At 42.7% G+C, this 15,669-nt stretch overlaps 1 protein-coding gene across 16 annotated transcripts in view; it reads right to left on the minus strand.

The window, feature by feature from the left end:
• PKP4 (plakophilin 4) overlaps window positions 1-15,669 on the minus strand; it is a 227,894-nt gene that overhangs the window by 13,868 nt on the left and 198,357 nt on the right. For 15 of the 16 annotated variants that reach the window (XM_032755648.2, XM_032755646.2, XM_032755651.2 and 12 more), the window contains 5 exons: window positions 9,178-9,361; window positions 6,037-6,154; window positions 4,403-4,594; window positions 4,046-4,219; window positions 936-1,086 (listed from right to left, as the gene is read on the minus strand). In XM_032755648.2, coding sequence (XP_032611539.1) covers window positions 936-1,086; window positions 4,046-4,219; window positions 4,403-4,594; window positions 6,037-6,154; window positions 9,178-9,361 — 819 coding nt within the window. Of the gene's footprint in view, window positions 1-921; window positions 1,087-4,045; window positions 4,220-4,402; window positions 4,595-6,036; window positions 6,155-9,177; window positions 9,362-15,669 lie in introns of those variants that run through there. The other variant, XM_058441812.1, reaches the window with a different exon arrangement.

The following is a 15,669-nucleotide window of genomic DNA, read 5'->3' on the forward strand; positions in this document are numbered from 1 at the left end:
TTTCCCCTCCTTCTCCCCTGACCTATCACCAGCTGTGGGACTTGGCATGGAGCTCTCTCATTTCCTCTTTACAGCAAACCCACAGTTAGGACAGTAGGCATCAACAGCTCCCCTTCAGAGATGAGGAGTTTCCTTTCATTTCCAATCTAGATAGAATTATGGAGCCTGAACGGGGTTATATAGGATACCCCAGGTTGCATGGCCAGTGAGCAGCACATCCTAGGAACGAAGCTCAGGTTTATGGGGGTCCCTGATCTCTTCTTTAGCCCGCATCCTGCCTAGGATGTGGCAATGCCGCAGAGGCAGGCAAGCTGCCTGGGGTGCGGAGCGTACAGAGGCCCTTACTGTTTGGTTTGTGCATGTGCCAACCCTACCTTGTACAAACCTGAGAGTAAAGGCCTCCTAAAATGTTGTGCCTTTGGGGCCTCGCTTAGCTCACCCTAGTCCTGCCCCTGCCCTGGGTGGAAATGATGTTGGGACAGTGGTTCTTCTCTGGGATAAACATTTATACCAGTGTGAGAGGGGAAAGCTACAAAACATTCATGTGATTTTTTATTTAGAGTACGGCAGTGTTGGTGAATTAGAAGGTATCAGTCCAAAAACTGGAAAGGGAGATTAAGATTTTTTGTTGCTCAGGATATAGAGAACTCTCTTAGAAATGAGAGACACTAACCCTATTAGTGTTGTAAGGTACAAATAAAATTACTGGCCTTTCTGAAAATTTACCTTCCCTAATCAATGATTAATTAATGAGCTTGCCTCCTGCTGAAAAAGAATGGTCACAAAGCAGGAGTACTCAAATATGCCAAGAAACTGGAGACTAGGGCTCAGCTGTTAATGATTTTACAAGCCATATATTTATTAATCAAAAGAAGAGTTTCATGAATTTTGTAGCTGCTCTCACATTTACAGCTCATCTTGTCACCAGAACATACCTATGAGCTCCTTGTTGCGAACATCTAGTGCCATATTCCTCAAGGCAGTTGCCACAGAAGAAACAACTCTATCGTTATCCATTCTCAGAAGCTCCACAAGGATGGGGAGCCCCTTTTCTTTTCGGACGGCCGCCCGGATATATGCTGCAAACTAGTGAGAAAAATAAGGCAGGAAGTAATATAAAACAGTTCCACTCTCATATGTTACTGTCACCTAAAAAAGATGTTTCCAAAAGATGAACTAATAGATTAAATGGTTTCTTTCCAATTGAAGATCAAATCTGTGGTGTCAGTGAAGAGAAAACCAAAGTTGGGGAGAAAGATAGGCTGGAATGACTGATTTAAAAAGAAATTCCAAAGCCTGAAAATCTCAAACCACCATCTGCCAGATATTTTTGTGCAGAAAAGAGAAGGCAATGATTACTTTCTATCTCAGATACATAAACATGATTAAGGAAGGATCGTGTGTTTTCTTTGCAGTTGGTCCCCTGCCAAACCCAGAGGCTATAAATAGGATGGCAGAGACAGTAACCCATCAGCACACATGAAAGGAGAACCTGTCTCCATCAAGTCATTTCTATATTCCCTGCAACAATATTTCGAGTTCAGTAACCTGTCAAAGAGATTAGTTGGAAAAATTCCTTGCCTCAGAAGAAAGGGAACTCTCTAGAAACATCCAGCATCATAATTCATACAACCTGGTGAAAAAGTAAGTATATTTGTGTGCAAAATGCATTCTCACTCAAGATTAGTTAGCTGCTGACGCTGTTTTTTAAAAATCCATAGTTAAGAAATTTTTCTGTGACTATGAAGCAACTCTGTACTGTGAGTCAGTTTGTATATCTTATAAAATGGAAATGAACGCTAAGTCATCAGTGAAACAACCAAAAAGGGTAACATTAGAAAACGGTTCTTTAATCTTGTTTTCAGCTTTGAGCTTTAATTGACTTTTTCAACCAATGCAAATCATCTTTCAAATTTTAGGGTAATTGAAAGATGCTGCTCATAAAACATCTAGTTTCCTGTTGTGACCAAGACATTAGGACAGAGATCTACCAGCCCTTTGTATTATTTCGAACATTAAAATATGTGATTGACCATCCAGTTTCTTGAATACCAATAGAATATTTTAATAATACAAATAAGAGGGAAAGATGCATTTCAAAGATCCTATTTATATTCTTCATATGAAGTGCATACTCCTATTTTTCAAATCACATGAAATCTACGGGGGGAAAATGAAGTACATGACTCGTTACTAGGCAAAGCACTCAGGCAGTTTTATGAACTTCTCTCTCTGAAACCTGCAACAACAGAACCATCTCCTTCTGTCTCACTTGGAGACCTACCAGCCCAGCCCAGCCCAGCCTGTCTCCCTTCTGGAGAACTACAGTCATCGCTGCTCCTGAAATAGCTTCTTACTTGATAACATCTGTGGCCACGATTATCTCATTTTCTTAGTGAAGGTCCAATATTTTAACTCACTACTGAAATCGCTTAGATATAATGTTTATATTTTAAATGAGCTTTGCCATCTAACTCTCTCACTAAATGATCCCAGACATGAACTTCTAAACAACTCAAATCGCATCGATTTCAATTATTGTTTTTTTTATTATCATCAAATGATCCTCTGGTCACAGAAGCTGAAGGTGAACACTGTTCTACAACACAAATGTTTATAAATACTTATTTGCTGGGAGTATCTCACTAAATCCTCACAACCACTTTATAGGGCAGGTATTAATATTCACTTTATTTTAGGGAGGTGGAAACTGTGGGCAGAGCCCCTAGGCTGCCAGACGGTAAGCAGAGTGGCCTGGATTCAGAGCCAGCACTTACACACTGAGTCACTGGCACTTTAACTAGGAGCCACAACAAAATAACCACACTGGCTTAGCACTAGACCATAGTTATCGGTCTATATTCAACATAGTGGCCACTTGCACGAAACAGACCATACCTAGGCTTATCAATGCTTTTCACTATCTTGAAAACACCATCATCAAAAGATTCTCATTTTGGGGGGTTAAGGTGGGAGAAGAAGCCCACAGCAAGCATTGCAGTAACTCTACTAAAATACACCTGTCAAGAAATTACTAGAGGTTGAAAATGTCTCAGACAAGGACTGTCTGGGAAGTTGCTGGGGCACATTTAGAAAGTTCTGAGAACTTGCTTACAGTGGTAACAAGAGGAAACTGTCTTCAGTTTTCATAGTCATACATTTGCAAAGAGATGCAGAAACCTTAGACACAGGCATGTCTGTAACTGAGAGGAACAGAGTGAGGTCCTCTATCCCTCCCCACAGTGCTGCCCAAGCTGTGTTCTGTTCTGCCACTCAGGATTTCTCACCTTTGTATTGCTGCACTGGCTCCCAAATGCAATCCCTGCTTCTAACTCTCCCTTCCTAGAATCCACCTTTTGCACTGCCATGGAAGTGTGCGAGCAGTGATGATATTAGCCCGTCTCTGTCACTCATCTGCCCAGATTCTTTCAGTAGCCCCTCCTGTGTGTAGGTTAGGATTCAGCTCCTGAAGTTTGGCCTTCGGGCCTATCCATGATGCCTGGCTCCATGGTGGGCCCCAGTGGGCGGCCAGTAGTCCTGACCCACACTGTCTTCTCTGCACCACAAGACTGTCCTGTTGTCCCTGTTATCTGGATGGCTCCTTCCACACCGCAGCCTCAGCCTCTACAGGCTTACTTTCACTCATCTTTAGAGATTCTGCTGGGCAGCATCCTCTTCAGGAAATCTCCTCCACGTCCTTACTCTGCTCTTTTCCTGACCTTCCCTTACACTGTGTGGCCGGGTTAGATGTCTTCTTTCAGGACCCCACAGCACACACATCCTGTGGCTTCTACACTGTGCTGGCACCATCTGTTTTTCTCACTAGCCTTCTGTTTCTCATAGTGAGGGACTTGTATTTATCTTTGTATCCCCAGAGCAACTGCTTGTCTCCCTTTTTTCCCTTTACCCCCTTCACAGACAAACTAAATAACTGTGACCCTTTCACCATCAGGGCTGATCTGACTGAGGCAGAACATATATATATAACATTTCAAGTTAGTTTGCAAAGATGGAAAGAAGTGTAGATAAGCGGAAGTCATCCTACCTTCCAGTTGCCAGCAGAGAGGTTCTGGAGAGACCCGGCAGAGCCTTCCAAGGTGGCTGGGTTGGAACTTTCTGCTAGAAGAGTCAGATATGGTTTTACCACCGATGGGTGCCACAGCATCTCAACCCCTTTGGGGGACTTCGACAGTCCTGGGATAGGACCAACTCCATCCCACTGAAAGACAAATAGCACACGTTAAATGGAGGCAGAATGAATATGATCTCCAATACTTGAAAACATTCACCTTTGCAGGACTCAGCTATAGCTATGCAGAAAATTTATTTTCTTGCCAAATATGTGATTCCTCACTCCCAGAAAAATTAAACTTGAGAGTCTCATATCAAATAAAATGCTAACTTGATCTTCTTGCGGAGTCCTCTTTTTCTTTTTCTTCTTCTTCCCCCAGCAACTTGGCTCAGAGTCTTTGCTGGGAGACTCTTTTCCTAGTAAGTCATCCAATTCGTTCAGTCCCAATAACCGGGCCTGGGGCACCTCCAGCTCCAGCCGATAGGACAGGTTCCTCAGGGTGCACACGCAGTTCTCCACCGTCTGAAACCCAGCACGGCGTATAATTAAAAACAACTCGGCACATTAGAGCAAAACACTTCTGTACTGAACACTACAGACAGGAAAGAAATGGGAAATATGAAAGAACTACTTTTTATTTATGGGAACTTGAAACAATCTGAAGACAGAATTATGATTCTAGAGTGTTTGTGGAATACCCAGATGACAGGATGCAGAGCCCTTCTCAGTCCTGCTGAGGATCTGACTTCATGCCGACCGAAATGCTTGAGGCTCCAGCCCAGTGTTTCTCCTCTGGGCTGCTGCCGTGCAGACTGCACCCATGATGCTTGAGCCTCACTTCTCACTACTGCAGATCCTTGGCGTGACAACAGATGCCCCAACTCCCTCCCTGGGGACAACCATATCCCCAAGTCCCATGTCTGCCTCCTTCTCAATCTCCCAACTCCACCCTCCTTTTGAGCCATGTTCGGCGGTGTCTTTCCCTGCTGATACTTGCCTTCCGTACATGGTCTTTTGTTCCCTAAAAGACTGTATCACACCTCTGATTGGGAGGCCAACTGTCATTTAACTGAGTGTCTAAAACCAAGTTCAGCATTTGCCTATCTAGCAAGCTTCCCTTTCCAACTTGCTAACTCCTCTCAATTTCATCTGCAGATCTCCTGGTTCAATAAGGCTCAAACAAAAACTGGCTTTTCCCTTGCACTCCTCTCTCTTCTCCCAGGCACTCTTCAACCTTTTTTCTCTCAAGCTCACCCTTACAATCCAACACCTTCCAATGGCCTCTCCTAGTCCAGTCCATCCTGACACCAAGTAACTGGCCCGCTTTGGAAATCCTGACATTTTCAGTCCCTCTTTCCTGTTCTTTCCACTTTCCTCGGCCTCCAGGAGGATCCCGGATGGTCGTCACAGCTGACAAATGATGAGCACAATGCCCTGTACTCGGGCACAGGAGGGAGAGGGTAAGGGGCTCATGCTGAGGACAGACCAACCACAGGGTGGCAGCAGCAGGAGGGGGTGTAGAGAGGTGCAGCAACAGTTAGTGCTGGGGGTGGGGACTGTGGACTGCACTGCAGCCAAGAGGGCAGAGAGTTTGGGGGGATTACAGTGCCTCAACCAGGAACTTTTAGTCAGTAGATACTCAAATACTGATGGCTCTGATTCTAGTGGGGATACAGAATTGGAGGAAATAGCAGCATGGGCACCACCCTGAGAATGAGCCTGGGGAACCAGAGAGAAAGCCTTTACCACACCAAGCCACTCTGTTCTCATGGTTTCCAGGATATTTTCTTAAGTTGCCACGTCCTTGCCCCTGTAATTTTGGAGACTTGCCCTTTGATCTGGAGAGTGGCCTCCTGAGGAGGACAGGCTCCGCAGGTCAGACAGAACCAATGGCATGCAAATAGTGGCACCGGGCACCATGGTCACCTGCCACCACGCCCTCCTGCAGCCAGGCCGGCACTGACCTTGCTGTCGTAATCGGATGTGTTCACACACGTGTGGATCACATACAACAGTGAGTCTACCAGCCCCTCGCAGGACCGCATTTGCTTCCGAGCTTCTTCCCCGGCGGAGCTGAGGTTCCTAAAGGGGTGGAGACAGGAGGAGCTGCTGAGATGAACCATGCACTCATCAGCCACGTGGACTTACCTTAAGGATCTGAGAGAGCGAACAACAGGTAGCAGCCACTTAGAGGTCGGAGGAGGCACTGGGGGCTTGCATGGTAACATCCCTGAAGCTCACAATGATGGCCTGCTCCCCATTATCCACACATGGAAGGGAACCTGCACATTTGGACTGTATCTCTCTCATGACGTGTCACTTTCTAACTCCCTCATGTAATTCTTTAGGGGCCTATTCTCCTGAGCTTCTTCATATGTAAAAGGGGGAAAATAACAGTAACTACCTCACAGGGTTGTTGTGAAGAAGAAATGAGTTGCTACATAGAAAGCAATTAAAAAAGTGCCTCCTTCCCGGAAGGTGGCCTGCTGTCAGTCATGGTGGTGGCTACTACTAGACATGCTTCACCTCCCTTGTTAGGCCAGAAGCTTCTTGCAGTCCCCTGGGCCTATTATAATATTTTGCGTGCAGTAAGTAGGTGGTCATTAAATGTTTTTTTTGGATGAACAGAGGAAACATATAATTTCTTGTATTATAAACATTTCAAGTTAAATATAGATATTTGTTTATGCTAAAACTTTTCTGATCTTTTCAATTATAAAACACCCAGAAAACGGTTTTGTGTCTAAATTTTTTATATCAATTTGCCTTCGTAAATTGATACCAAATAAGGATCTATTTTATGTCCCATTAACAATGGTTCTAGGCTAACTGTAAAATTATGCAAATTAAGAATTTGCAAAACTGCGACTAGATGAGGGGGCGGTGGAATGGCGGCTCTCATCTGCCCTGCCTCTCCGCAGCACTTTCCTTTTCTCCACCAGCTTCTGGGACCCCATCTGGCTTCTCTCTCACCTTGCTGCTTCTCAGACTCATCTGCCCATGGGCACCTCCAGGAGTGCCCCAGGACCTGTCTTGTCTTCATCTTTGCACTCTCCAAGGTGCCTTCTGCTCCTTGGCTTTAATACAACCTATGGACCCATGGCCATAGGTTGGCACACAATCTGCCTTTAGCCCTGACTGCTCTCTAGAATTGCGGATTCTTTTCTCTAATGCTTTCTTGACACTGGCATGTAGACAGCTAACAGACTTCTCAAACTGGACATTGTCAAAACTCTGAGCTGCTCACCCTTCCAAGCATTCTTCTCCCTTCCCCCCATCAACAGCACTTCTGTGCTTGCAGCTGATCCAGCCAAAGATCTAGGTGTATCCTTATTTCCCCCCTTTCCTCGCTCTTAATATTTGATCTATTAGCAAGCCTTGTCAGCTCTTCCTCCACAAAATAACCCAAATCTGCCTACCTCACCCCAGCACCTGGTCTAGGCCACTGTCACTGTTTGCCTGGATCTCTGCAAGTCTGATGTTCCTGTCTCTACTTCTGCCTGTACTCACTCTTCCACACTGCAGCCAGAAATGAGGCCCACTACTCCACAGCTTAGAACACTCTGACGGTTTCCCATGGCACTTGGAATAAAATGCAAACCCCATCTGACTTACAAAATCCTATATAATCTGGTACCACTCTGCCCTTTGCTCAGTAGGCTATGGCTGCAAGCTCATTTCTGCTCCAGAACCTTTACCTTAACCATTCCCTTGACTGGCCTATGACTCTTGTCTTCCCCAACACCACCCTCTAGTGAGTCACTCCTTGTGGTATTTCAGATGTAGGCTTAAATTTAAACTCCTTGAGAGACCCCCTGACCACCAAAGTAACCATTCAATAACCCTCACATCACCCTATTTATTTTTATGGCACCTACTGTTATTTTCTTGTTTCCTTGTTTGTCTGTCTTCCTGGTAGAATGTGGTTCCATCAGAGCAGGGACCTAGTCTGTTTTATTCGTCAGTGATTTCACGCAGAGGGCATTCACCAAATGTTTCTATCCCTGACCCACTGTGGGCGCTACAGTGAGTCCTGCCCCAGGCTCTCCCTGAAGCCTAGCTGGCTGGCTGAGGAGTAATCCTAGCTCCCTGGATGATTGCTAGGCCATGAGACCCACCCTGAGATGTGGGCATCTGAATTGGGAGGAGCTGGCCTACATTCTGGGATCCTGACTCTTGTTACCTCCCCACCAACACTGCCCCCTGACCAGGGCCGATAGCCACCTGTCACAATGCTGGAATGCTACAGACCAGCCACACAAGCTTTGCTCTTTCAGGCTGTCTGTCTTGGTGATGCTAGATGTTAAACGGCACTCACTGAGTGCTCATGTGATGACACTGTGCTAAGCACCTTCCACAAGTACTTGCTGACCCCTCATAGCTCTGAGGTGGTATTATCATCCCTGTTCTACAGATGAGGAAACATAGGCTCAAAGGGGTCCTGGAAGCCAGGCGGTCTGAGATCAGAGCCCACTCTCTCTGTCCCTGTGCCACTCTGCCCTAAGGCTTGCTTCCAGTTCCCAGGGTACTGTAAGGCTGGGAAACAGGGTCAAAATGGAGCTGATGAGTGTTAATGGCAAATAATGAACTCTACTGTGCACACTTGAAAGAGGCTTTATATATAGATTTTAACTGTAAAAGATAATGACTAAAAAAGAGTATTTGGGCTCATTTTCACTTATTTATAAAACTTGAAACTGATTGTTTAAATCACACACCTCTTTAAAAGCAACATCCTTTTAACCATCACATTTTGAATTTAAACAAACAGCAGGCTACAAACACATCAGCAATCAGAATGCGATTACCAGAAAAATGCTGTTAAAGTGGAGAACACTGGAATTTTGTCAGTAATCTTAGACTGAAAGAGGCTTTCTGAGTAAGTCACGGAAGAGAGTCATTTACAAGATAACTTCTTTAAGGCCACAAGTCTGTGCTCACGATGTTTTTCTCCCAGAATAACAAAGTCCAGTGGCCTACATTTTGAAATAAAAACTGGAAACTTAGACAGATGTTAATAAAGTAAGTCCTCCTAAAACCAATTTACCTATGACACATATTATTTAATTACAGAACTAATTGGAAAGAAGAAACAAAGAATTTACCTCAGGCAACCTGTCGTGTTACGCAGAACTAGTGAAGTCTGAAATTTAATTTTATGATCATCATCAAAAGAAGAGTTATTCCATCCAGAATGTGGAACGATCACAGTGTTTGTTAAGGTTGAGAGAGCATCTCGAATGATTGTCATTTTTACAGCATCACATGAGGATAAATTCCAAAGAACTCCTAAAAAAGGAGATTTAAAAAATCAAATAAATAGAGATCCTGTGGCTTTAGAAATAAACATATTAGCTCTAATTAATATGAAGTCAGTCTGTTCCAAACCTAATCTATGGCCTATATTTGCAACCAGGTTGGGGACAGACCTCTAATGAGTTTTGAGTGAATGTATGAGCCTCCGACAACATATTACAAATTCTTAATATTCACCCTCTTGGATTTTAGAGGGTGAATATTATACACCCTCTGTATCTATTAGGCAAGGTGACTGTGGATTTTGCAAAGCAAATTAGTTACTCTGTAAAGGGAGAGGGGCACAATCCAAGCAGGGGTCTTGAATACAATGCATCTGTGATTTTTACAAAACTGCTATTCATTGCATTGTATTTTACATTTAATGTCTGTGTGACAAACCATTTTTAGAATTTAGTACTTGGAAAAATATTTCTTTTTCTTGAAAGACTGGCATGTCTTTCCTCATCTGCTTCCTTTTCTTACTTTTGCTATCAGAAAGCTCAAGCTTCAATAAAGCACTTGCTGTAACTTTCCTGGCACGGATGTTTGTTATATTTGCTTCATCTACCTTACTTAGATAAGGTAAACACTTCTATCTCAATTTTAAGAGTTTTATTATCATGTGCTTTAGAAATACACGTTACTGTCATTCCTTTATGGAAATAGGTGAAACTAACAATAAATTAAGAATTGGCTGTATTGTAATTCATATCAAGATTTCAGGATAACAGATCTTAAATGGAGCTTATTAGAGTTCTGTTTAATGATATTAGAGGGCTTTAATTTTTGCATCAAGTATGAGGTAGCTAAAATTATTATCATAGCACAGGTTTTCCAGTAATTGCTCTCATAGACATTGGAGCAAATTTGAGATGATACTCGCCCTAATGTCATTTTCACATCATTGCATCTTCCTGAGTAAGAGGAAAGTAGGTGGAGAAGAGATGGTGCAGCTGTTTTTTCTCTGCATTCAAGTCCCCCCCGCCCCGAGTCCTACACTCCTGACATACCCTTGGCAAGTTGCTCGAGTCTGTACAGTGCTTTCACAACTACCAACACACAAAAACGTTTGTGGCCTTGCAGAGGGAGGGGTGGCAAAATCTGCCCATGTCCGTGGGAGCGTGTCAGGACTGTGAACATGACTGATCAAGAGCGTGGCCCGGAGACAAGACCGAGCACTGCTGCTCCAGCTGTCATGACCCAAGAAGCCAGCCTGGACACCACCTGCTCAGCCTTCTCTGGGTGCCCCTGTAAAAGAGGGTGGTATGGGGAGGAAGACAGGAGCTCCTTCCTTTGTGGAGGAAGGGGAAGTAGAAGCCAAGGGCTAGAAGTGAAGAGAGTGAAACAATCTTCTGACTCTAAACTGCGTGAGGACTGCCCCTTCCCAGGCCTGTCCACGTGCTGTGGAGGGAATGGTCGGACTGGAACCTGATGCTTGTGCTCTGGCCTCCTCTTGTGTTCTGCTCTGCACCTGTGCCCACTACTCTCCTCTTTCACTTGGCTTTGACTTCTGGACCTTGCTGATTTGGTTTCCCTTGTTCCCCAAGGACTTTTACCCCTTTTCTACTCCTATTCCACCATAACTACAGCCTTCAGGACACAGGATGGGAGGGAGGCTTAAGACAGTTCTGAATCAGGCAAGTAAAGACCTAGCTTTACTTGTGAAAGCTTGTTCTGTTCTTCTTTTCTTCTGTTCATGATAGACCTTTGCTTATATAATTATCTTGGGGTACACAAAAGCTAGGGTCCTGGTTAGAAGGCAGCACACATTATGCGTGCTTATGAAAAGAACTTAAATTCTACAGTTGGAGCTATTTCTCCACGGATTCTTTGAAAATTGGCCATGTTTCTATATAAAGTGCTTTTGGACAATGGCTTTAAACTGTGCTCCCTGGATCCTGGGGGTTTTGCTGGCCTCCTGTAGGGGCAGCCATGTGAGGAGTTGGGGAAGAATTGGTCGTTAGGCTCCAGATCCCCACCCCAATTGACTCAGAGCAGCTTCATATTATCTATGCTCAATTTTGGGCTTCATTGTGTTTCTGTTTCAAATATAAAAGACATTTGAGAAGCCTGACGATCACAGAAGGGACCCGGGAGCTACGGATGAGAAACACTTTTTTTTGGCAGTCTGTCCTGACCAAATAACAAGGCAAGGGAGTGAAAACAGAAGACAGAGTTGGGTCGAGGCATAGCAGGGGAGGAAAACAGACTCTGTCACTAACATGGGCTTTAACATTTCCTGCTAGGGAGGCCAACCATAGTCACCCTGGGCCCTGATGGGGCCTCCAGGAGCATGAGTCAGCCACGGTGGCAGCATGCAGCCCAGAAGCCATCAGTGGTTACGGTGATTCCCTAACCTCCCCTGCTGACAGTTTCAAAACGTGATTCCTAATGCCATTGGCACAAATTTTCTGTCACAGCTTTCGAATTCCTCAATGCATGGCGGAGAGCTGCATTTTTCAATAAGATATTTTCAACTCACAGAATAAATGCATTCCAGTAAAGTTAGCTGCAAGGCAAGGTTTATGGAAAGTAAAGTCTATCATACTATAATATTGGATATATATAGATATATACAGAAAATTAAACAACCTGTGTCACAAACTTCAGGTGAAAACATGACTAAGAAGAAGAGTGGTTCTTCAGAATATTGGATCCTGGAGTTGATGCCTAGAAATTCTCTGATTGTGGTAGAAAAACCTGTTTTTTTGGTTGTTTTTGTCTCTACTCCTGACTACTTCTAACACCTACTTCTGGCAAGAGGATATTTCTCTGATTTGAGAATTTCCCTGATTTTCATGCTGGTGGTAGAATTTTGTCCTGCTCTGTCTTTTTCTTCCCAGGCATTCAGAATGACAGATGGAGTTGTATGTCATTCTACAGCTTAGTATTAGCCAGTATATATACTTGGGATTGGACATAGCGTAAACATTCATAAATCAATGTACAACAATGGTAGCATCACCATTTACTGTGGCTTTACTCTGAGCCAGGCATTGTGTGCTTTACATATAATACCTTAAAGAGCCAAGTTGTCCCAAATTAATTATAACTTTCCCTTTTAATATTTTTGTAGGTTTGAAATTCTACATGTTGATTTTTTTTAAAAAAGATGAACATTTATATGCTGAAATTAAATTTTAATTTCATCAGGCAAGTATTATATAATGAAGAAATACCCTATCATTATCCATCCTTTTATATATATGTTGTGTGACACATATGCAGGACACATAGTAGGTGGTCAAAAATATTTGTGATGGATCTATTTTTATATCCTGTATTTGTTTTTAGATTTCTCTTTTATTTCCTACCTATCAGACTTAGCTTATAAGTATTATTATTATTACCTCCCCTTTGTGCCTTTTTGTAAAACTGAGTATTCAGGAGTGTCCTTTAAGTTTGCAACTGGGGGAGAGGATCTCTAACAAAATTTGTCTGCATAGTTTTGCCTGCATTTCACATTGAGACCAAAAGAGATGATTGCTGAAACCACCATCTTAGTTATGGGGATAGGAGAATCCAGTTGCCATTCTATCTCCCAGAATCAGAAAAGTCACACCAGCATGCCAGAATCCCCACCCCTCAAAGTGCAAAATAGAAAGGAACAGTGCTGCCAAATTATAAAATATAAAATTGTTAAAAAATATGTCACCCTTCATTAGACAAGCTGACTATGCTATCTTTTAGTCAACTAAAATGACTTATTGATCATAACACCAGCGTACCATAGAAATTTAGGCTTTCATTTCTGCAACTTCCGAAAAAAAAATGTTCACAGTTATTCTTGACCAGAAAAAAGGAAAGGTTCTATTTTTGCTAAGTATGTGGTGTTCAAGGGACCCACCAAAAGGCAGCTTTATCACCCTGCATTGTGTGTTATATTATCCCTCTAATCTTGCACTTTGCCATGTAACACAAAGAGCTGCAACCTTCGGTATGGATTTAACTCGGCATTTTGACTGTTTTTTTCCCCTCATTTTCTATTCCAAAACTAAGATTATATAAAGCCAAAACAACCAGCTCTAGTCAACAAATAATGGATGAAAAAGATTTAATTAAACTTAAAAGCCTTAGATATGAAATGATTAATTTGGCTTTTTTGCTCAAAGTAAAAAGCACCTCTCTTAAGACCGGCTAATAACACCTGTGTGTGCTCAACCTCACTAAAACAATGTTCTCCCCACTTTGTCTAGGGCTTCATTTAATGGGTCAGGAAGAATCTTGCTAGGGCAGTAAGTAATGAATAGAGAATACGCCAACTCCCAGATGTAGTAAGACTGATGAGAAAATGAAGAGCTGTAGGATTAGCCTTCTCCATCAACATGATAAACCTCTAACTCCAACATCCTAATGCAAAATTTGCTTCAAAAATATTTATCGCCATACTCCATTATCTTCTGGTTCCCAAAGGGAAAGTTAAAAATAAACTAGAATTTGGTTGAGGAAGCTTGAGGTTTTATTTAATTTAAAGCAATTAGCTATTTGTTGTGAGGACTAAGAATATAAATATACAAACTAATTTAGAAAATATTAGGGAGTTTCATGCATATTATTGTAGAAAACGCTGCTTATTCCCTGTCACAGGAACAAGTACATATAATTATGAGTAACCAATAATCACAATGAAATACTGCATGAGAGATGAAAGTTCATTTTCCCCACAAAGAATGAATAAAGTAATTAAAATACCATTTCACATAAATCCTATGCTGCACAATTTTGAAAGAGCTCACATTTAAAACTAACTTTATAGCTATTCTAATGGCGAACTGATAATTTTATAGTCAAATTAGAAGCTGATTTTACTGATTAATTAAAATAATAGCAACTATTTGAAAAATGTACTTCTTAAAGGATATTAAAAAACAACCAAACAACATTTGGAAAATACGATTTCTCTGGTGGCAGATACGCATGGCAGCCTACACAACTGGTTTTCTTTTTGATATGAAAGACAATCTTAAACCATTCATTTTTAGACAGCATTCAATTTATGCCATGTTTCCTAATTATATTTAAAAGAACCCAAGTGTTTGTAGATATTGCCAAAAGAAAAAAAGCAACAGCCATAAAGGTGCCAGTGTGCTTCAAACATCATCACTGGACAGGCCCCCGCATTTTCCTTCTTGAGTGAACCTCGCTCTGAATGCTCTGGTTTTAGTCATGCTCTTTCACAAGACGTTCATGAGGGAGGCAGGTAAAACTACCCAGGCTCAGGGTGTGAGGAACCATCAAGGAGATAATGGATGCTAAGGTCTTGTGCACACTCAACCCCCACTCCGTTCCCAGTACAAAGCATGTGTCATGACCAGTGGCTAACGGGACTGTGCATTCCTGTTGAAGCTCTGGGGAACACTGCCCCGTATGTAACCCTTCCCACCTCCTGCCCCAGCTCCTGGCAATTCTGCATCTATGGGCTCACTGGAACCACCCTGCAAACATTCTTGAAAAATGGGGGTAGAAATATTAGATTAATAGCACAAACACAATAATATCAGGGCTGTAGATTGTATCACGGCCCTTGCCTGCTTCTCCTAGCACATGCCTCCATTATCATTCCCTATACAGTCTCTGGCTGAAACACTCAGGATCTAGCAAACACATATCTTCATTTCTTTCTCTATGCAGCTGCCCCTGAAGTTCTCCCCTTAGTCCAGTGGGTTTTTATAAACTTCTGCGGCTTTTTTTTGGGACGAGAGTAATGCCAAGATACTATGGCACCTACATCCTGCTACAATATGGCCTCCCGCCAGCCTTAAAGTTACACACCTCATACCTTTGACATTTACATTACTTCTACCCAAACGCAGTATAGACCTGTGCTGCCCCATACGGTGGCCATCAGCCACATGTGGCTACTTGAAATATGGCTAGTCCAAATTGAGATGCACTGTTAAACAAAAAATAGATTATGAAGACTTGGTATGAAGAAGTGAATGCAAAACATTAAAAATTTTTATATTTCTTAGAAGTTGAAATACTTTGAAACTATTAGGCCAAATAAAATATATTACTAAAATAGATTTCCCATGGCTGCTAGAAAATGTAGAAAATATGCAGCTCATATTATTCTCCTATTGAACAGTGCTGGCAGAGATGCTTGCTTGCTTCATGCCAGACTCCAAGGGAGACACACAGGGGAGCCATCTGTTCTCAGGGGGGCCTTACCACAAACAGTTACACCACCAGGCAGTTGTGACAAAGGGCAGGAAGAGCAACAGGTATGGCTTGAATATCCTGTGTGCCAGGCGCTCAACACATATCATCACAAAAACACCAAGCAGCAGGTAATGTGT

Source organism: Hylobates moloch, unplaced genomic scaffold (assembly GCF_009828535.3).
Source record: "Hylobates moloch isolate HMO894 unplaced genomic scaffold, HMol_V3 SCAFFOLD_1, whole genome shotgun sequence".
NCBI lineage: Eukaryota > Metazoa > Chordata > Mammalia > Primates > Hylobatidae > Hylobates > Hylobates moloch.